This window comes from Boleophthalmus pectinirostris, unplaced genomic scaffold (assembly GCF_026225935.1).
Source record: "Boleophthalmus pectinirostris isolate CB_2022bp ecotype Guang Dong unplaced genomic scaffold, ASM2622593v1 HiC_scaffold_4, whole genome shotgun sequence".
NCBI classification, from domain to species: domain Eukaryota; kingdom Metazoa; phylum Chordata; class Actinopteri; order Gobiiformes; family Gobiidae; genus Boleophthalmus; species Boleophthalmus pectinirostris.
The window spans coordinates 24,868,165-24,891,756 of NW_026571353.1; the positions used below are offsets into that span (position 1 = coordinate 24,868,165).

Genomic DNA, 23,592 nt, shown 5'->3' on the forward strand with positions numbered 1-23,592 from the left:
TGTTACATAAGGGTGAATTGTTGTACAGTTATAGGGAATATTATCTGTTACATAAGGGTGAGTTGTTATACAGTTGTAGGGAGTATTATCTGTTACATAAGGGTGAGTTGTTGTACATCTGTATGAATGTAGTCCTGTATCTCTCACTGTTAGAGCGAAGCTGTAGAAGCCTGTTGGAGAATGAGCTCCTCTGTCTAAAAGCATCCATGTCATCTCTCTAAAAGTGACATCCTAGTTTTCTCCACCCTCTACGTAAAAACAAATCATCAAACCCTCATTCAGAATTAAATAAACCATGAACCATAAAAAAAAGCAACCAGATGAGTCAGTCCGTCGTTGTCCAGTCGTATGCATGGAGCTGACCAACGCCCTGTCCCGTGTGATGCCTCGCTCCCATTGGTCCGGGCCGGTGTCAATCAAGCTCCTGCGCTCCAGTTCCAGTAAGCCCCGCCTCTTTGGGATTCATTGGGAATGGTGTAACCTCAATGCGCACTGGAGTAGGGCAGAACAGAGCTTTCGAAGATAACACGACTGAAAAACCTAAACAAGGGATAAAAAAAAACACGATCGAGGAGGCGAAGGAACCTTACTATCTCCCATCCAAAGAGGTAATACCAAAATTATCTACATTTATTGCGCGTAAAAGTCAGTGCGTCGTCGGAATAGCAATGTTTTTTGGATTGTCAGTGGTTCGTGTGCGTGCGTGGGAGGGAGAGTGATCTTAAATATATTGAATTTACTCTCCGTTTGGGTTTATCATTTTTATTTTGAGATGCGATGAGTCATTTCTTTCGCCATTGGATTTCTATGGTTAAATAATACTCTAGATATTTGTCTTAGTTGTGTGTGTGTGTTCTGTTTTGCTAATGCTAATCATGTGTACAAACATGGTCTAAAGCTACAAAGCAAACCTAACAGTTTGTTTGGCCCTGCGGTTTTGTTCATGGCAATTAGGCCCACATTTTGCCAAACATAACTATTTTGTTTTTGATTTTGATCACGCATCTTGTTTATGCTTTCATGCTGTTGTTGAACACATCTGTCCTCACCTCCAGTGCTTTCCAGTGCTCATTAAATTATAGCCTGTAGTGTCGAAATTGATTTTAATATAGGTTTATTATTGCGTATTATATAATTGAGTGTCCATCTGCATATGTTTTTATAGTGTGTGACTATGTTTTTTTTTTTGTTTTTTTTTTTCTATACTTATTAAATTATTCATCGTGAGAATGAGAAGCAATGACTAGTAATGTATGTCATCTTGTATATCCACATAATTGGGAAAATACCAGCATTTTTTTATGAATGAAAACAAACCTGTCACGAAAATGTATGTATAAGCTTTAAGTTGGAACAATATATTTTGGGCCTCAAGCCTTATCGTGTCCACAAATTCTTTGCAAAATTGAGCTGATTTGGGGTAATTTAGTTGTAATACAGTAAGATTTGAGCTGTACAATGCTGAATATGTGAGTTTTATGGCTAATTTGTAGTAGATTTTGTAGCCCTTACCCTTGAATGATACTATTTAAAAATAGTTTATTAGGATTATCTAGCTTTATTTTTAACGTGTCAGTGGCATTAAGTAGTTTTAATATTATATTTTTTCGCAGTATGTGGCTGTAGCAATATATCGTATTTCAAAATGTGTTATCATGACAGGCCTTAACTAAAAACGCAGGTTTAAATGGCCATCCATGTGTCAAAAATACTCTCAAAAGCCAGCCACTGTACAGTACATTAGGGTGTGAGTGTTTTAGGTGTGTACAACTTAAGAACAAGAACATGGGTTTGTATAATGTCGTAAGTCAACACTGCCAATCACCAAATAATGACCACATAACAACTCCAGGACATCCAGTACAGAGAACACATTTTATTATGACCAGTAATAATTTAAAATGGCAAATCCATGTAAAATAAGGTTGTTTATTGATTGCTCCTAGTTTCAATTTTTTAAAAATTAATTAGAGCCACTGCCCTAGATGCTTTTATCCTGATTAAAGTATTTATTTTTAGTGTTGTCACATGTTAAAATTTCAGACTCTGTTTCAACTTGGGAAGTGTTTGATACTGATTTAGATACCCCAGTGATGATAAAAAACATTCCTTTCTAATACAAGAATTCATTTTCTATACAAATGAAGTGCTGTTTGTTTTATATTATCATGGGTTTGTGCTACTTCTGATACAGATCAAGACTTTTCAAAAACTATTCAGGAAAGGCCCAGTAGATATCAGCTCAAATTATATAGTTTCAGTTTGTATCTCTTTTATATTTCGTTTACAATTCAAAGTTTAACTGTTTGAGTTATATGTACACTTTCCCTTTTTTATAAATGGCAATTCTAATGTCAGCTGGTACCTCCCTTTTGTTCCTGAAGACATATATCCTGATGGAAATTATTTTTCCACAGTTAGGCGTACGTTTTGTTTACTTTGGCAAATTAGGGTACTATTTTTACCACTTCCTTTTACCTGATAATTTGAATTCATACAAGGAAAGGAAGGAAACATGAGCAACAGCCTCAATGAAGTCTGAAATTCTTCTCACTCAGAACTAAATGTCCACTCCTTGCTGAGGTCATTCTCTCTCACACACACACACACACACACACACACACACACACATGTACACACACACACACACACACACACACACACACACACACACACACATGTACACACACACACACATGTACACACACACACACACACACATTTGTTCACTTTTTAACATAGTTTGGCTGCATCCGGTTGACTTTTGGGTCACACTGAAAGGTCAGATTTAATAAGCACCAAGTGTAGCTCGTATTTCAAAATGTCACCCACGCAACCATGGCATAAAGAAGCCAGTGTATGCTAGTTTTGGATGTGGTCTTCATTGTATGTTGACAGACTAATTACAGTGTTACTCTGTCTTACAACAGATACAATTTTTCTTAAGAACTGGCCTTTCTTGACAACTCCCAAAGGATGACAAAGAGAACAAACGTGTTTTATAATGATGTCAAAGCCTAATCAAACCGGTTCGATCAAAACTTTTAAAATTAATGTAACTTCGTTCTTTATGTGTTTTAGATGTGTATAAATAGCCAGCGTCCACACTGTACTATTTTCTGGTCTATGTCATAATTTTCTTTTCTCATCGTTAACATACCTGGAGTTGTGTTCTCTTTCGTTCATATATTTAGCACACAAACCCTGCCTATTTAGCCTGAGCTCTTCTCTCAAATGGGAAACACTCATTTCCATCTTGTGATGTGGAAATGTCATGTCGTATTACAGGGAGTGCTTTAAACTTCATACACCTTCACGAGAATCATTTGGGTTATTTCTGGCCTGGAACTGCCAGTCTCTACTGAAATAAAGCTAAAGGTAAGGTAAAGGTAGCTGTTAACTTGAAAACTACCAACACATGACAAGAGAGAATTTTGAGCTATGGAGATTTAGACAGAGTAAAAATAAATGTTTCAAGCCTAAATCTCACAAGAATCAATTTTGCATAATATAGGATCTTTAAATGGCAAATTAATTCATTCACCACAGCCACAACCGCAAAGTTGTATTTGTTCTCTTCCCGGATTCAAAGCAGAAAGAGTTCTTGCTTGTGTAACAATCTGATGAAACATCATGTATAAAACAATAATAATTTGGCTTCATTGGAATTGTTTACTAAAAAAAACATTGAATGGTGCTTGCTTGGTTTAAGGCATTGCACAGAGGATGTTGTTACTACCTCTGCATTGTGGATTTGCTGCATGACTCACTTCGTTACATGCAAAAAGACCTCCAAGAGCGCTAAACAACCAAATTCAAATAAATTCAAATAGGTTCAAGCTAAAACACCTCAGTGGGTTTGCATGTATTTTAATAAAACTGTTTAAATTGGACTGGCCAGTTATCTGGTTTTCATGGTGCATGTTAACATAGTGAATGTTTGCTGAATGTCTCTACCCCCCCTGTCCCCCACTTTACATGGCTACTGTATTGTCATTGTTGTATTGTTCTTCCTGATCTGAAAAACAAAACAAAACACATGAATCCCTATTGTTAAACCAGAAGTTAAAAATTAAATGTTAATTAAATGTACTTTCTCAGTTATGAAGATGCACCGATCCAATACTACTACAGGCACTGATGCCGAAAATTTGTTGTATCTAATATTGGCTTCCAAATACAGGTTCATCTGTTATCTTGGACATAATTGATGTAATAACACTGGTTGTAGTTGGCCCCAGAAAGTCTCTTTACAAAGTTGTTCTGTAGTTACTTGAGAGATAAATAAACAGCTACATACCACATTTGAAACAGTTTTGTCATATTTTAGTTTAGTTTAAAGGAAACAAATGCTGTTTTCAATCTTTCGGCATTGGTATCTGTTGATATCGGCGATTGGCAGATATAAGCCGTAGACTCGGAACTGATAATCGGTGATCAGTGCATCCCTACTCAGTTGTTTGAAATATATGCACAAAGATATAATAAACATTTTAGGAATAGTCTTTTCTACCATGTTTTAAAAGCGATTCAGAAGTAGGCAGTACCATTTTCAGCAGATGTTTTTTTTTTTCCACCCAGTTGCCTGTGAAATCAATTAGGCACTGTACCAAAGAATGCAACAACTCTTCTGAATTATTAACTAACCCAATTTTGCCATTACAGAATAGATTTTGCCATTACATGGTATTTCACACCAGTTAAAACAAGTTAGTAAGTATAATAACAGTTACTAATACCTTTCATGACTATTTTGACTGTGTTTTGACTAGAGTTGCTCAACTGTGTTCCCGTGCATTTTCCAGCCCTGTCTCATGCTCTGGACTTCCTCTGTTGAATGGCCCCATTGAGATTTAGAGAAAGCAGAGGCAAAGTCCAGTGTAGACAGTGCATCGCTCATTACAAATCACCATGGTTCCTTCTAAAATAGGACTGTAGTTCCTATGAGGCTGAACGCATGATTCGTGCACATCTTTTTCTTCATGAGCTTAAAAATGTGATGTGCCCTTAAATGCTTGAAAACATCTGTAGTGGTCACTGGGTCAAAAAAGGAATTTGGGTTAAGTTCCAGATTGTTTGTGCAGATAAAGGAGTATTGTGTAACGTCATTTCACTTTCACTATGAAAAAAGAACATTTTTTAGATTTTAATCTGTGCCTCAACTAGCTTTCAGTTTTATTCAGGCCTGTTCACAGAAATTCGGGGGCCTGCAGCAAGAAGACTCACAAGGGCCCCCATCTAATATAATTCATGGGAAGAGGGTCCAATTCTGGCCCGCTAAGATTCTGGGGCCCCTTTGTCCTCCCCTGTTGATTCCTCTGGTTTTATTTTTCAAAATATTTGTCAGACATCTCATTTACTGCACTGCACTTTTTTTTAGGTTTAGTTAAACAAAATTCATGTATGTCATTTATGATAACTGTATTACATATTATATTGGGGGGAAAAAAAACTCGCTCAAAAGGAGTAGGAAGAAGTATGAAAACTTTTGAACTGAATGCCCAAAGGTTTGATACATCTCACAACTAAAATTCATGACATTTCCTAAACTTGTTATCTGCACTTCCCTGACAGATTTGCAAACCATATTAACCCCATTTGTTCTCATTTGTAGTCTTGTCTATTTGCAGAAAGACAAGACCCACGGAGCGGAGAATTGAGCACACAGCAATATTGATTTGTGTGTTCGCGTGTGCATTTGAAGCTATCAGTTTCTTGGTTATGCTTCCCAGAACCCAAGGCTGTTTTTTCCCGCTCTCCATTAAGTGCACTGCTTTTTTTTCCCCTCTTTTTTTTTTTTTTTCTTTTCAGGGTTCACATGGTCAAAGGACATTGGCTTAAGTATAGTGCTGTAATTGAAAGTGTTCCCTGAGTTCCGGGCAAACTAAAGTATATGTGTGCCTTCACTGGTGCTTTCATGCGGTGCTCAAACTATTTTAGCGCCCCTGTGTGCAGCTGTATTTATGTTGAGCCATGCCTCAGAATTTCAATGGAAAGTGATGCAGCTCCCAAGGTCAAGAGCACAAAGAAGCTACTCTCTTTTCTAGCATAGTAAGCAGTAAGACCTAGTAACATTTGGTACCAGAATTCTTCGCAAGTCAAAGGTCCCGATAGGCGATATATGTTGACTTTTGTGAGCTTTAAACCTTGTCATAAAATGCAGTTATCTCCTCAAAAACATACCCAGAGTTTGAGTAATCTTGTATGATAAGGCTGTCTACATCTCCAAGGCTCAAAACGGTCTGTTCTACCTTGTGATTTCATGAAGAGGCTGTTTTCTACTTCTAGTAAAGGTGTATGAACTTTAAAATCACAGTGGAGCACTTCCTGTATTATCACATCACATCACAAGGCTAAGCAATATGCAGCAATTACACATGTGTGAATGAAACAAAACACAACTCCAGGTATGTTTTTTAATGAGGAAACAACATAACATATATCAGAAAATAGCATAATATGGGCCCTTTTAAAAAAGTGTCACAGGTTTTTTTCCCCTTTATTTGAACAGATTCAACAGATTTGAACAGATAGTTTATTTGAACTATCTTCCAGTACTCACAGGTTATTGTACTCACCTGTTATTGTTCCTACGTGTTGAGTTTTCTGGTGGAAGGTCTGCCGTCTCCTCACCTATGGAGCTGTATAAGATATAAAGATGCTATTCATGAATCATTATAAAATCAATCGTTATCTGGCTCCAAGAAAATTGTGATATTAATTTTTGCCATATAACCGACACTTACTACCGCTGTGTGTCATGTCTGTGGAGAGAGGGATTTGCCTTTTTCCAAGGTATTCCATTAGCAAGAGTACCACATGTGACTGAATAAATGCAAGATTTATAGCTTACATTTATTTCCTTCTGTGGAACATTCCTGACAAAGTACTAACATTTCTAACGAGATATGATGGTGGCAAACCCAACACACCTTCAACAGAATATCAGTATTTAGTTTATTCTGTTTGCCGTATGATAAGGATGCACACAGTAGCCCCATTAGAATGATAACATGACTGAAAAGGTTTAGACTGAAAATGATTTATTAATGCCTAACCCTATTAAACAATAACACAGAATTCCAAGTAAAGCAAGCATATCAACAGCAAACGATAACAATTTCCCAACACAGACCTGTTTTATATAAATTTTTAAAGGCTTCTAACGTTATAATAGACTTTTTTAACATTCTCATCCAGATTGTTCCATATACTAAACCCTCTAACAGAAATACAATAACTGTATAAATAACAGTTAAAACCACTAAATTTTTATTGAAATGCAAGGCTTTAAAATCATAATAATTTTATAGTTTCCTAATCCTGGCCTTGGGTAAGCCTCATTTCTCGCTCAAGTTGCAACAGGACGGGCATCCAGCCTCTTCCTGGCAGAAACACAAGTAAACATTTGTAAAACTAAACTTATCAAAAGGTCAGTGTGTCCTATATAATGCATCAAAATGAGTAAATGCTCTTTTTTTATTCAAAACAATCTTTTACAATCTTTTAATAAAATATAATGATTTCCAAATCAACAGCACATCAGTCAAGAAAATCAGGTTCCAATCAAATGCAACATTGTATAGCACATTTTACCAACACAAAGTCTGCACAGAGCAGCACAGGTAATGTAAATTAACACATTGAATAAAATAAAGCATAAAAAAAGAAACAAGCAACTACAGAAAAACAAAAAACGAAAAAAAATACTCAAATTAGCAATAAAAAAAACTGAAAATAAAATCAGTAAAAGACAGTCAGAAAACCACATCATTCTCATGGCAGGTTAAAAGCAAGTGAGTAAAAGTGTGTTTTTAAACTAGATTTAAAAGCATCAGCTGAGAGGGGGAAGGCGTTCCAAAATGTGGGGGCGAACACAGAAAAGGCCTGGTCACCCAGCTTTTGAATGTGCTTTGAGAAATGCGTTCAAAACAAGCAATACAATTTTGCAATCAAATCTAAGATGAACGGGGAACCAGTGCAACGAGCATAAAACAGGTGTGATCTGTTCTCTAGAATTTTGGACTAACTGTAAGCGTAACAAGTTTACCGACTTCACTGTGCAAATAAACCAGTTGGAGAATAATATTAAGTATTGAATGAATATTGAGTCGTTAAGGTGGTGGCTGCGATCACCTTTTCCCATAACTGATCCTGGAGGCTGGCGTGGGCGGTTTGTTTAGTCTTGAGCGCCGTTAAGAGCGTAGCACTTGTACCAACTTGTTGGACTCGCCTCAAGAAAAAGAAAATAACGTTTTATTTGTGCAGAGATTTGGAAGTTTCTGTGTTTGTCATATAGATTGATTGTAGATTAATTTATCACTGTATCAAAATCTAGATCTTACCACAATATTAAAATGACAATCTGTATTTCAACGCCATGGGAAAGGCTTGGTATTTTATTATAATATCAAACTGATAGGAAAAACTTATTTTTAATACAGTGGAATGTAATTTTTGTATTCTCATGTGGTCTTTTATTTGAAGGCCATTTGGCAAAGGCAGTCTTTGTCCAAATATATGAAAAGTTTAAATGCTTCTAAGTATTTAGTTTTAGCATTGATTAGTTACACTCTATTGTTTTTTTTGTTGTTGTTGTTTTTGTTGTTTTCAAATTAAAGTGCCCATATAACACTATTTTCTCATGTATGTTATATAATATTGTTTACTCATCACAAATACCTGGAGTTGTGTTTTTTCTTTCATTCACACATATTTAACACAAACCCTGAACCTTAGTTCTTCTCTCAAACACCTCTCTCTCTCACCTTGAGATGACATGTGGTAATACAGGAGGGGCTCCACTGTGTGTTTAAACTCCATACACCTGGAATTTTTTATCTCTACTGAACAAAAGGTAAAAGTTTGCAGTTAAATTTAAAAACTACCACTACATGACATCACAAGGTGAAACATGGGTGACTGAAACAAAACACAACTCCAGGTGTGTTTTTGATGAGGTAACAATATTCTATTATTTAAAGCTGACAATAATCCACTTTGTCTAATATAGGACCTTTAAAAAAATAGAATATTTCATTTTTGACATTCCGAGTGTATGAATTTTTAGCATAGATTGGATTTGTCTCTTGCATTGTCACTGTTCCCTCATACTTGTTTACAAAGAATTTCTTCACAGGATGTTGTGGCTTCTCTCTTTTCTAAAATTGGCTGTTGTTTGTGAGCACTTGATTGGCTGTGTGGTGTTGGCTTTAAATGAATGGAGTGAGATCAATCATTTTTGTTTTGGATAATTAAGCTCCAAGGCCTGCCTCAACACGTCTTTTAGAACCTGTAGTCATCAACAAAGAGCTGATGACGATTTTCTGAAACTGTTGCATATAAGTTAAAGCTTGCTTTAGGTTTTGAGCTATTGTGTATCTGTACCAAACAGAAAAGTTGGTCAATTATGAAAAAAATATTTTAAAAATTGGGTAAGGATTAACATTTTAAAATTACTTTTATTTTAATTCCATCTGGACTTTTTCACCTAATTACCCAAATCTCATTTTTAGTGAGGTACACTTGAGCTTTGATATGGGAATTGTCAAGACCCAACAAATGTTCAAACTAGTGTCAATCTGACAATCTCCAACTATTCCTATTCTTATGCTTACTCCCCAAAAATCTCACAAAAAAGGCAGGATTTGAAATCTGAGTTTACTTTGTGCCATTTGTCTGTGCACCAAAGGGTTCAGAAACAGATTCAGTTTGAATAGAGGGTCGTTTAAGTCTGATGTTTTTCTAAAAATAGGCCAGAACTGTATGGGTTTTTTAAGAATAGCTCAAATGCAGAGGATGGATTTTCCTATGAGGACAATGGAATTAACCTTGTCTCAGTTTAGACAAGATATCTGACATTGTAAAACAGATACAAAAATTAAAGCACTTTTTTTTTCTTTGCACTCTGTGAACTTTGTATGCTATGGTGGGGAGAGGTTGTGCAATGAGCCCTATGGTTCTCCATGTAGCGTTACTAAATAAACATGGTAGAGAGGACTTTTGTTCCTTATTGCTGCCTCTGTGCGCTTGGAGGACACATTCGTGTTTGGATCTGTTGAGAACACTACATCAATTCTGAAGGCACGGCTGCAGTTACTTTTATATTAACTTTAGCGATTTGCCATGGAAATTATTTAGACATTTTTTTTGCCATTTTTGCTCTTACTAATATTTTTTCTTCTTTTCCCACAGGGCGTCTGTTTGACCAGCTTCTTACAATGTCTCTTCTGATGTTGGAGTAAAAAAGAAGTATTGGAATCTACAAATTGTGACACTAAACGCAATGAAGCTCTTAATGTCCGTTTGTCTTCTCATTGTCCTTTTGAGCCTGTCCTCTTGGGCCAAAGATGGTAAGAATCCACTTATAAGTTTTCTGCTATGAGAAAGTGAAAGGTTGTGTTAAGTTAAAATGTTTTTGCTTTTCAGTCATTCCCGTACCCCAGCAAGTGAGCCTGTCTGCTGACTCGAACACTCAGCAAGTGTCTATTTCCTGGTTTGGAGGAGAAGCGATGACCTTTGACCTCCTGATTCTACGAACTGAACTCAATGATACCGTTTTCTATGTGAGGCCATCTCTGGTTGTTGTCTCAGCTACTTTTTGTCCCGGTCTCTTCCTTTACCTTCTGCTTTGCTTCCTATCAACAGGAAACTCTCACTGTGGCTGCAGAGGCCAGTGGTCGACACAAGTTCATTTGGACATCCGTGGAGCCCCTGGAGTGCACCTCATTGTCCTTCAGGGTCCGGGCCAGAAGTGGTCAGCTGACCAGCGAGTGGAGCAACACAGAGATACTTCTAGGTAAGAGTTGCACTAAACTACCACTCAATCAGAGCATTAAAGGTGCACTCTGGTACAGGGTCTGCTACCTACTTGTTTCCATGGAGATGTTATTGCTTCGCCGCCTGGAAGGTTCCTTGGTATGACATTAAACAAAACCATCTAGCCTTTACTCATTGCAGGTGTTTCTTTTGCTCAAAAATATAATACAGTTTTTTTAAATATAAGGATTTTAAGTGCACCTTCAAGTCCGAAAAATACGCTAGTTCCTGCACTTCAGATCTGTGGGCAACTCTCCACAGATCTGAATTGTAATGTGGCGTAGTGCTGTAATCTGCCTATCACCCTTAGTTTAAACTATACTGTGCAACATTCTACACAAAGCAATAACATTTCTATGGAGACAAACGAGTAAGCAGACCCTCCATTAAAAATCTTACACAGTGCACCTTTAATTCTGGATGTCAACCATGTTGTGTATGTGTACAGTTTGTTGTTTCGGCTAATTTATCATTACAAAAAACTAATAAAACTGTGTCTTGTCTCTTTTATCTTTAGGAAATGATCGTCCCACCAATGACTTAATGCAAGCTTATCCCCAGGACAAGGCTGTGCTTGCAGGGTCCAACATTACCTTCTGTTGTATAATCGGAGAAGGCAAGTCATTTAACAGTTTCCACTTTAATTCAGAAACTATCAATGAGACTCGCCTGAGCAGACGCACCTACGCCGCTACAATCTACAACGTCAAGCCTTCCCCCCCTTATGGACACAACGCCTACTGCAAAGGAAAGACTAATTCTGAGCTCATTGGGACTGTGCTCTTTGTTGGATGTAAGATAATTTCATTTATTAAAACCTGTTTTTACCAACAATTGCCCTGTAATTTCATAATTTCATTTATAATGTTTTATTTCTCAGATCCTCCACTTTTCACTGACTTGATTTGTGAAACTCATGATCTCACATCTGCTGTTTGCCACTGGACAGAGCCACGAAAAACACACATGCTGGGCAAACGGCAAACTCGCTACTCCATCAATGGGAGGTATGGTACTCTATACTTAGCACTAACAAGATACTATTAATATACATATGGTCTAAACACCAGGAACTAAAATTTATTAAATAATATGAATTGCAAACCAAATTGTCTGGATTGCTTTTGAAAGAGCAAATTTTATACTATTTTCTGATCTATGTTCTAATGTTGTTTCCTCATAACAAACATACCTGGGGCTGAGTGTGTTTATTCACATGTTGAACACACAAACCCTGTATATTTAGGCTGAGTTCTTCTCTCAAACAGAAAACAATCTGTTCCACCGATAATACAGGAAGTAATATAGGAAGTGCTCCACTGTGTTATTAAACTCCATACACCTTCACTAGAATCATTTGGATAATTTCAGCACTGGAATTGTTCATTTCTATTGAACAAAAGGTAAGAGGTAGTAGTTAACTTTAAAACTACTGCTTCATGATATCACAAGGTGGAACTGAGCATTTTGATTTTAATAATTTTAAGACTAATAATCCAGGATTACTCAAACATATGTGAATGAAACAAAACACAACTCCAGGTATGTTTCTGATGAGGTAACAACACTCTGACATGGCTTAAAGCTTTAAACTTTCCATTTTATGTAGTACAGAACCTTTAACATAAATATTTGTTATTGTAGAAACTGTTCAGTGGTCCGCTTGGAGCAGAACCGAAAGCAGTGTAGTGTTCCAGTTTGGGAGAATAACTGGAAACTGTTGGCCTGGAACCTTCTGGGAGAGTACAGTCTGACCGACACCGCTGATGTCCGCTCCAGAGGTACAGGTTTTATCTGTTAAATCAATACTCTTTGTTTTTATGAGAGACACTTTGGGCAACTACAACTCACTGTGAGAGCGGTCAGATCCGCTGGCCCACAGGTTGGCAGTGCGATTCCAGCTCCCACAGATGAATAGTTGTGCCCTTGGATGAGAAACTTAACCTGCCTCACCCTCAGTGTCTGCGTACACTGGTGTATGAATGTGTGTGTGAATGGGTTAGGGTTTCCTTGATGTAAAGCGCTATATAAAAATGTGACCATGACCATTTACAATTTATTTTTAACATCTGCTATCTTTGCCCAGTCGTCCCTCTGCCACCAGAAGAGCTCAGCACAGTGGCCAGTGCTCGTAATGCTACGGTGACGTGGCAGTGGAAACACAATCACTATGTTTCGCTCCCTCTTGTTTGTCAAGTAGAGCTCACGTCCAGAGATGACAAAACAAAGGTGAGGTGACAAGGCCTGTGAGAACATGTTGACAGCGACATTTCAATAACTGTTAGTCAACCTGTTTGTTTATCTTCTCAGTACGGAGCAGTTTTCCACATCCATTTGCACTGTACTGCAGCTGTTCTAGTGTCTGTTAGGTCTGTCATGATAACAAATTTTGAAGTGCGATATATTGCTGAATAAATTACAAATGCAATAACCCAAGAGTAGATTTAAACCACAAACATTAACTAATAACTATTCTAAATGTGCAATATTGTTAAAAAAAAAAAAAGAGAGAAGAAAAACATGAGCTGCAATAAATGAACAGCCAAATGAAACACTTACATCTGCAATGAGGCATATTATTAATTCAAGTCATTGATTCAACCTCATACTTATTATGGTAGGTCCCCCACTAGGACAAAGAAAAAGAACGCACAATAAATATTGACCCCAAAAAATATTATTCCAGCTTTCGTATACTGAACCATTGGTTGATATAGTAATTATTGGCCTGGTGTCTGTAATAAGTGATCTTTTACATTTCTAACACAGAGATAAATTACTTGCCACAATTGCAACGCTTTATATTTTATAGACATTAAAAGCCATCAGTGCTCTACATAGTCATTATTTTAATGTGTCTTTTAGCGTACCTTCTCTGGAGTGGGTTTGCGGTCTGCTGTGCTGTTGGACTTGTATCCTTACGAAGAGTACAGCGTTAAAGTCCGCTGCGGAGCTCAGCAGAATTTCTGGAGGTGGGGAAACTGGAGCAAAACTATTTCCTTCCGAACTGATAGTGATAGTAAGTGTGCTATGGTTTTTCCATTTTGCTTATTTTTACCTGAAATTATGTTTATTATTGCAATGTTCAAATTTTATTTCTGAATAGTTCCAAGCGCTCCTGATGTGTGGATATGGATGAACGGAGACACAACTGGACAGGTTTTATGGAAGGTAACTGTTCATAATATTTTTTTCTTCAATAAACACAATGACATAACACAGTAAGACTCAAGAGGATTAAGGGCTCCCCCATTTGAAATTTACCATAGTGCAACTTACCTATCATGCATTTAATCAGTTAGTTTTTAGTTTTCTTCGCTAAAATAACGCATTCTTACTGTAAGCAGGGTTAACTCTCCACTAATCTGACCTGTAACTTGGCCAGGTGATGCTACGTGCTTGTATTCATTGAAACATATTATTTTTATGCTACACTGTAGTATGCAAAGTACTAGACACGCACTTGATGGACCTTTCAATAGAAAAAGTACATAGTGCAGTTTAATGAAATAATATTAAATTAACATAAAAAATACTAAACATACTTGCACACCACTAAATATTTCAAATCTTGACGTACAAAATAAGAAAAAGTTAAGTTAAGAAAAAATTAACATAGTCTTGGTATTAAAGGACCCATATGAGACTACTTTGTTTCTTCATCGCAAACTTGCCTGGAGTTGTGTTTTTTTCAACACCTGTTAAACACACAAACCCTGCATATTTAGGCTGAGCTCTTCTCTCAAACAGAAAACACTCTGTTCCTCTCTCTGATGTGGTAATACAGGAAGTGCTCCACTGTGTTTTTAAAGCCCACACACCTTCACTAGAATCATTTGGATGATTTCAGCCCTGGAATTGCCAATCTCTACTGAACTAAAGGTAAAAGGTATCTGTTAACCTGAAAACTAAATGACATCACAAGGAGGAACAGAGCATTTTGAGTTTTGGAGATGTAGACAAAATAATGTAGACAGAGTAACATGTTACTCAAACATGTATGAATGAAACAAAACAACTCCAGGTATGTTTTTGAGGAGGTAACAAGATTATAACATGGCTTAAAGCTCACAAGAGTCAGTTTATAATATGGGACCTTTGAAATTGTATTTGAAATTGTATTATTATATATTGTGTGTAAAAATACTGTGATTTCTTTGCATAGCCTTATGAACCAAGAAAGAGCCATGGTCCCATTGTCAGTTATGAGGTGACTCTGTGGAGCCCCGATGACAACACCCGGCACACTCAAATGGTTGCCCCAGAGATGTTTACGATACCTGTCAACCTCTCAACAACCTTCAACAACATCACCAAGGTGATCGCAAGCGTTGTCGCCAAGAATCCAGCTGGGCCCTCACCACCTGCCAGTGTAGACCTACCTCTACATGTTAAAGGTATGGAAAACAAGAATGATTTATGTAAAAATCAATGGGTTTCATTCACATTATAGTATTTAACAATGTCATAATTTCAAATGGTGTACAGGGGGCTATGAGAAATTCACAGTTTTTAAAAGAAATATCCAACTTGTTAATTTTATTTATTTTTTTTAGGAAATGGCTCAAACTTGCCATAGTAATCTTATGACTTATACTTTTTTTTAAACTGGCAACAATCACATCTTTGGTGTTAATGTCACCACTTTCTGAAGCTATTAAAAAAAAAAAAATTTAACTTTTGTTTATTTATACATTTATTATACTGACAGAGAAGATGTTGAACTTTGTTCCAGTTTTTGTTTCATGTAGATAGACCCAGTAATTAGAAAGATTAATCTTAAACCAGGTTACCAAATCTGCGGTTAAACTGCAAATTCCACCATAGAATTCTGTCTTAAACTAGAGAGATTCTAAAAGGTTGTAATGTCACATGAACACAACCTATTTATTTCTACTAACTAACATTAAATATCTGTGTTTTTTATAGATCTGGATCCAGAAGCTATCACCAAAGCAGATTTCAGAGAGGGGGCGTTTCCTCTGTCCTGGCAGAGTGATGCCAACAGTAGCTGTGGTTATGTTGTGGAGTGGTATGAGGCCTCGTGCCAGCGCAACTGTCCTGTAGAGTGGATTAAAGTGGGAGAAGAAATCACCAACGTGTCCATCAAATCAGGTAACTTCTACATAATCAAGACATGATTATTACATCACTTGTAAAACATTACACAGTATTTATTAAATGGTTTATGTTTTTAAAACTAAAACAGTGGTTCTCAAACGTGTCACAACAAGTACAACCTATGAAAACATTTGGGAAGACTAGTACCACCATATCTAAACTTTCTTAAACAGTCTTAAACTGTACTAATATAGGTCTCAATCACGGCTAAACTAGGATTACACTTTTGCTATACTCTTTAAACAAAAAGGGTAGAATGTGGATTAAACTGACAAAATTGAGGATTGGTAAATATTTGAGTTGCAGAGGAATAGTACACTCATTCACCTTTTCTCCATTTCAAAATTTGTACTGTTTGATGAGATTCCATTTGTCAGTTATTATCTACAGGCATTTTATCAAATGTTTTATTTTTGAACAATTTATTACTATATGGCCAAAGCTCCTTCTCAACGCCCAATCTTGTCAGATCTCAGAAGAAGGGCCGAGACCGGTTAGTGGATAGGAGACCGCTGGGCATTCCAGGTGCCACAGTCATCGTCTCTTTAGATAAGATACTTCACCCACATTGCCTAATGGTGCAGATTGGTAGCCACACTTCCATCAGTCTGCCCCGGGGCAGCTCTGGCTACAATTGTAGCTTAGCATCATCAAGTATGGAGTGAATGAATAATGCACCAAATTATAAAACAACCTTCAGTGTCTTGAAAAGCACTATATGAGACTAATGCATTATTATTATAATATTATATTATATTGAATGTGATTGTAATGGTATATTTAATTTCTGCTTCCAGATGCCTTTGAGCCAGGTGTGAGATATTACTTGTCAGTTTACAGCTGCTCATCAGAAGCCCCAGAGTTACTAAAGCGATGGCAAGGGTACACACAAGAGCTGAGTAAGTTTATTTCAGTTTCAGAAATGAAGTCTCCATTATTTTTTCAATGCTAATGAGTTTTTGTTGGTTCTTGTACAGCTCCTTCCAGTTCTGTACAGCTATCAACCAAACAAGAGGATTCAGATATTGTAATCTCATGGAGTGAAATCCCGTCAACCCACCACAGAGGTTTCCTCCTCGGATACAATGTTTACTTGAATAATGGCTCCCAACTCACACCACTTGGTAAATGCCCATTTTAATCTCTTCAACTAAACAGTGCATACTCATCTTTTCAGAAAATCAATTGACTTCTTCCTGTTCCTAAACTTGACATATTTGTTTTGCTCTTCTTTAATCCAACAGCATCATTATCAAGCCAAGAAAACAGTTATACAGTAAAAGGCTTTCCTCTAGGCAGCTATAAGTTTACTGTGAAGGCATTTACATCGGCGGGGGAGGACACTGGAGGGACGGCTTCAATCACACTAGAATCATCTGGTACATAAATATGATAAAAGTTAATGCTGGTCAAATATTTGCTATGGATTTTCTAATTGTGTTATTTCTTACAGCTGATTGGCTGATTTTGGAAATTCTGGCCACCCTTGGAGTCACCTCTTTAGCCCTCATAATTGTAACATTTGTGTGCTACAAGAAAAGGAAATGGTATTGTGTCTTTATTCAAGTCTAAATCTACTAGTGTAAAAAAATTTGTTTTGACCAGAAATGTTATATTGCTAAGTTATTGATTGACACCGTACTTTCTCAGGGTGAAAGGCGCATTTTATCCAGATATACCAGAGCCCAAATTGCCCAGTGATTGGTCCACACCACGGGTATGTTTTGTCTTTTTTCCTAATGAATTTTGTGAGCTAAATATCTTTTTATAGCAGTGTTTCTCAAAATCTTCAAACCAAGAACAGCCAGTAGAACAGAGTCAGCAGTGCACAGGTAAAAACGCATTCGTGTCTTGGAAATTATTCTCCCGACGTGAAATATAAAAGAAAATAACTAATATAATATCGCCTACAACTTAAATGTCACTGGTGAAAACAACCTGCATAGGCTCATGATGTCTGCACTACTGTCCTATAGTGACCTGCCACATGAGGGGACACGCACACAAACACACACAAACACACACAAACAAACACACACCTTCATCATCGTCATTAACCTGAGAACGCGCGGACCACGTTTCCTTCTGTAGTTACTGCGCGGACACCGCTGTCCTCCCGTGAGCCGCGTGTGGACCGTGTTTTCTCGCTACGCTGCGTAAACCGCACTTCCTCCTGTGCGCCTCTAAACCAGAACTAACACCAAGACTAAAACCAGGACTTATCCAGTCCAGGACTAAACCAGAACTCAAACCAGAACTCAAACCAGAACTCAAACCAGGTCTAAACCAGGTCTAAACCAGGTCTAAACCAGGTCTAAACCAGGACTAAACCAGGACTAAACCAGAACTAAAACCAGAACTAAAACCAGGTCTAAACCAGGACTAAACCAGAACTAAAACCAGAACTAAAACCAGAACTAAAACCAGGACTAAACCAGAACTAAAACCAGAACTAAAACCAGGTCTAAACCAGGACTAAAACCAGGATTAATTCATTCCAGGACTAAACTAGGACTAAAGTAGGACTAAAGCAGGTCTAAACCAGGACTAAAACAAGGACTAAAACCAGTGATCTCATATATAAAGCATTTCTCTATCAATAATATTTTTAATATGGTTAAGGAAAGACTGGACTTTTTATTGTCTTTAAGTAGACAAAAGTTATTATGTTCAGATTTCCTCGTCTTTGCTACTTTACAGCGGTTTCTTATTCATGGAGACTTGGGCTCAACAGCCAATTTGGGGAGATTTGTCAAATAAACAATAAATGACTTTATCAAGTCACTTTTTTTTGGTTCTATATCAGTCTTTTGATCTGCCACAATAATGTAATGAATTTAAATGAAAATACCTCAAATTGAAGGCTTTTCTCAGCAATTTTTAGGTGAGATTAAAATGAGATTAATTAGATTAATTAATTACAGATCATAATTAATTAATCTCTCAATTTTTTTAATCGCATGACAGCACTAATTACTATATTTCTATATATTAAATTTTTACTTGTAGATATACTTTTATATAATTATGCCTTATTTGACACCAGTCTTTTGCTATTTTTGCTGAGAATAAGTTTAATAGATAACATTTATTATCATTGCGTCTTGCACAATGACAATAAATGTTATCTATTAGTTTGAGAACCACTGTTTTATAAGTTAATCATTAGTCCAAATTCCATAAAGAGTAGATAAGCAGATAAGTGCTATTATTTTTCTTTTGCCTTACAGGGGACACTGGATGTAAAACCTTCCCCACATAGTATGGTTCATATTGTGGAAAAACCTGAGTGGGACTCCAGTAAAGAGGTTCTTGTGGTTATACCTGAAGAAGACGAGGATGACGAAGGCCATGGTATCCGCGATGAACCAGTCGACACCGATGAACCAACGTCTCTACGTTATTACAACCAAGTGGTAGACGACCGACCTATAAGACCGCGTTACCCAGACTCCTCTGCTTCCTCTGCATCATCAATGGATTCTGGCCGCACAGATGTGACTTACACTGGTATTCAGACATCTGGATCATCTTTGGTCTTCCAGTCTGATTCACAAAGCTCCTCCGACCAGCCCCATGTTGTCCCAGTGAGCGGTGGGGGGGCGGGTGGAGGTTATAGGCCTCAAATGCAACTTCCACCTGAAACTGACAATACTAGCTTAACTCAGCCTCAGTCATTACCAGAATCGCAAATGAGCAGTTCAAGTGGGTACAGACCTCAAAACAACTGGCAGCTGGACTCTCCCGATGAGGCAGATGAACGTCGAAGTCTCGCCCCCTCTTTGGGATCCCCCACTTCTATTGCCTCCACTCAGTTCCTACTTCCAGACCAGTCCTCAGATGAACCAGCTGAGGAGAAGCACCAGTCCTCCGCAGCATCTTGGCTCTCTAACTTGTTATCAACCACAAAACCATGATTTATTTTTTAAACTAACACCCAATTACAATAACAGGTCCCCCTAATGTAGCAATCTCTTTAAAATTGCACTTTGAAGGATGTAAACAAATGGGTTATTCAATGAAAGCACTACAATGAATTTTACGACAGAAATTCAAATGTAGATCCCTGTTATATTTTTTTGATGTATCTTCTGTATTTTGTTCTCACTCTTATCACATCTGAATTGACTGGAAATGAGAGAAACTGTATATAAACTATGCAGGATTCACTCGTAACAAAGGGACGGTAATAGGGTATTGATAGTTTGCAGTGACGTCATGCTGGGGGTGTTGTATAATGCATTTCTATTAGCCGAATGTTCAGCGGTTTCCATGGTGACACAATGCACACATTAGCAAACATAGACAAAAAAGTTTTAAGACCATTTGAAAACTTAAAAAAAAAATACAAAATGGAGTTAAAGAGCGCATTTTCAGGATCAATACAACCATTCATGGTCCTGTTTAGGTGTTTGAGTTTCAACAAAAAGGCGAGAGTGATTAAACTGTCTCATCATTTCAACATTTTCAATCAGCTATTTCTGGTTTGATCGTGTTTAAAATAAAGATCAGATTAAGTCTAACTTGAGTACAGCGCTTCTAACAGGGTAGTGCTTTCACCTAGCATCACACCCCCAGAGAACGTTGATGATTTCAGCTGCAAAGTATCAGTATAGCTGTTTCCCTTTTTACGTTTAATTCTGTGTATTTTTAAGATGATATATAAGCTACTGAATGATTGGTTTGCAAAATGAATCTGTTGGTTACTGCAGTCAACTGGTGCTCAATCGTATCTGGAATGAGTGGTGAACCCGGTGCCCCTCGTTGAATAAGCTACTCACTAAACTCAAATGTTTTGTTTTTGTAATTTTGTCTTCCGTGAGATTTCATTTTTTTATAATTATATTTTTGTGTTATTTCAAATTCAGGCCAGTGTTCAACTCTGATATGCACTTTCTCTAGTATTACCCCACAATACACTGAAAATCTGTCTAATTTGCCTTATGATACACAATGCTTCCAGCTATTACTCTTTTATTTGATGGCTTCCTCTTACTCTTATGTTACTGAAAATAAAATGTTACATAGATTGTTAAGATGACAGAGAGAAGCTTATGAATGTTTAACGACTTCTCTCAGCATTTTCTTTTTTCTGACAAATCAAAATCTGTGCGAGGTTTAGAGTGACCAAGAATTGCTTTTCAGGCAACTTTCATTAATATTTAGATTAATTTCTGTTATGCTCAGATATTTCAAACAATTTACATGAGCTATCACAAAGTTGTCATAATGAACTGGTCTAGCTGTCTCAAATTATATTTTTTCCCATTGGTTTTGGTTAGACTCTTGCCAGCGAAGAAGCTTTAAACTACTGTGATGTGAAAGGTGACGGCAGTAACAGTAGCTGCACTGGTAACTGACTGGCAGGGACACAGCCTTGACTACTGAAACGATGTATCTCCTTTTAGGTCAAATGGTTCCTATAACGCTGATCTTTATGAGAATGACGAATGCAATGTAAAATTCTCGCTCGTGAGTAGTTTAAAGATTCACAGTGTAACTTTTCTCCATGGAGATGTTATTGCTTTCCACAGTATGACATTAAATCTGTCTAGCTATCTTTTATTTTGTCACAGGTGGTTTTATTCAAATATATCTTGAAAACCTTAAAGTCTTCAGCCCTATTTGCACGGGATTACCTGTGGATCTTTGGTGATTTGTAATAATTGTGAAGGATTCCTGAGATCTTAATCCAGTGCGAATGGGCCATGTCTGTAATTTGTAAATAAAAAATTCAGGTGCAAATTACCTACTGTTTTTCGCCTAACCGAAGTCCTGTACGAATCTGCATCTCAGTGTTTGTTGTTGTAATTGTGCCTCTTTTCTGTCTCTTTTCTCTTTCAATCTCAGTCTGTCAGTAAAATAGACTCATTTACAAACTTTGCTTATCCCGTGCGAATGTGCTGCGAGTAACACAGACATAGGGTGGTAATTTGCAGATTACCACACATCCCCAGGTTGTGTGAATAGGGCTTTACTGTCTGTGTGCGGTCACATTTCCACAGATCTGACCTAAAACACCACCTGCTTGTCTCTTTGAAGATAGCTGTAATTCGAATGTCCCACAGTATGGTATTAATCAAAGTTATAACATCTCCTAGGTGGCAGACTTCACCAGAAAAATTACTGTGTGAATCTTTAAATTAGTTTAGTGGTTGCAGTGAGATTTGATTGGTTTTGTGTACATAAGAATTAGTTGTTGCAGATTTCTTTTTCTTCAATGCCTTGCCTTGGAGATTTCTATATGAACGCTGTGTGTTACAGGATATATGCTTTTATGTTGATTTAGATCAACCCTTTTTATTTTTGTGTGTGAACTGTTCTTGCAATTTGAAGTTCACTCAATGCATTTAACTTGTAATCCACTAATGTATCAACACTAACATTGTAAAAATAAGTGGATAATGAATTGTCACATAGAATGTATTAATGAAACTCTTATTAAATCAACAGTCAAGTGTAAATGGTCTTTATAAAATGTTGTGAGATGTACTAGAGTTCTGATATTGATACTTTGCAGTGGCATCACACTGGGGGTGTTCTACATATAGCTCTATCGGCAGAGTTACCATCGTGGCACACATTAGCAAACACTGTCAAAATGTTTTTAGACTGTCTGAAAACTTACACAGAAATACAAAATGAATTTAAACACCACATTTTCAGGAGCCTGTGATCAATATGAATGTTCATGGTCCTGTTTAGTTGTTTGATTTTCCACAAAAAAAAAAGATGAAAGTGACTAAATATAACTTGCTTGTGCCCCTAATTTTACGCGTGAGACACTTGTATAAGTGCACAAATCATTTCATGTGTTGTAATTCAACCCATGTCAGCCTTTTCTGGTCAGATTGTGTTAAAATAAAATTCAGATTAAGCCTAATTTGAGTAACAGAGCTTCAGACAGAACAGTGCTTTCAATTAGCTTCACACCCCCAGGGAGCATTGATCAGCTGTAAAGTATTAATTGGGAAGTTAAACCTATACTCTTGTCACAGCTGTATTACATTGCTACATTGTGTATTAGATAAGGCCAGAGTATCAACCAATCACAATTCACATAATCACCACACAAGTTAATACAAATCATGTTTTCTGTAAATGCAACCACCTGTGACTTCTGAAACATCTTGGCATACTTTTCCTCTGACCTCTTTGATTTTTTGCTAATCTGATGCATGCTATAGTCTATTAGGCAATATTACTGGCTTAGACCACTGCTTTTACCATATTGTTTATACTTCATACTTAGCTTTAAGCACTAACTCTGGACAACTGTGCATGACAATGTGAATAGTATATGACATGCCAGAAGAAAGCTTTAAACTGCTAACTCTCATACTTGCTACCTGTTGCTGCAATAAAGTTATTTCTCTGAACATCTGTCTGAGGCAGTATTTATTAATACGACTGTTAACTTTATTATTTTAAGACAAAAAATAAATAAACATAAGGACGTTGGACTGAACCAGGAGTCTGAGTCAGGACTCAGCTCGACCAAGAACAGTACTAAAGCATGACTCAGCTAGGACTATACCAGGACTGAACCAAGTCTAAAGCCTCTAAATAGCTCTTACCTTACCTTGCATTGTAGATATCAAAAACTTTCTCCAGTTTAATCAGGACAAAACTGAGGTTTTAGTCATTGGTCTT

The 23,592-nt window shown here is 37.0% G+C and overlaps 1 protein-coding gene across 1 annotated transcript; it reads left to right on the plus strand.

Moving 5' to 3' along the window:
* Window positions 1-468: 468 nt before the first annotated feature.
* On the plus strand, window positions 469-23,318 carry lifra (LIF receptor subunit alpha a). The gene is made up of 18 exons (XM_020937916.2): window positions 469-608; window positions 10,195-10,352; window positions 10,429-10,565; window positions 10,648-10,798; window positions 11,336-11,611; window positions 11,699-11,825; window positions 12,463-12,599; window positions 12,905-13,047; window positions 13,684-13,837; window positions 13,925-13,989; window positions 14,984-15,215; window positions 15,748-15,933; window positions 16,737-16,838; window positions 16,917-17,063; window positions 17,184-17,318; window positions 17,393-17,486; window positions 17,590-17,656; window positions 19,170-23,318. The coding sequence occupies exons 2-18, from the start codon at window positions 10,286-10,288 to the stop codon at window positions 19,854-19,856; spliced, it is 2,907 nt and encodes a 968-aa protein (XP_020793575.1). The 5' UTR covers window positions 469-608; window positions 10,195-10,285; the 3' UTR covers window positions 19,857-23,318.
* Window positions 23,319-23,592: the final 274 nt, after the last annotated feature.

What these genes read in the sequence shown, in the direction of transcription:
- lifra (XM_020937916.2), top strand. Translation starts at nt 10,286, where the DNA reads ATGAAGCTCTTAATGTCCGTTTGTCTTCTCATTGTCCTTTTGAGCCTG. An exon ending in CTGGACAGGTTTTATGGAAG is followed by an intron (nt 13,990 to 14,983) that starts GTAACTGTTCAT and finishes TTCTTTGCATAG; the next exon opens with CCTTATGAACCAAGAAAGAG. An exon ending in CAACGTGTCCATCAAATCAG is followed by an intron (nt 15,934 to 16,736) that starts GTAACTTCTACA and finishes TTCTGCTTCCAG; the next exon opens with ATGCCTTTGAGCCAGGTGTG.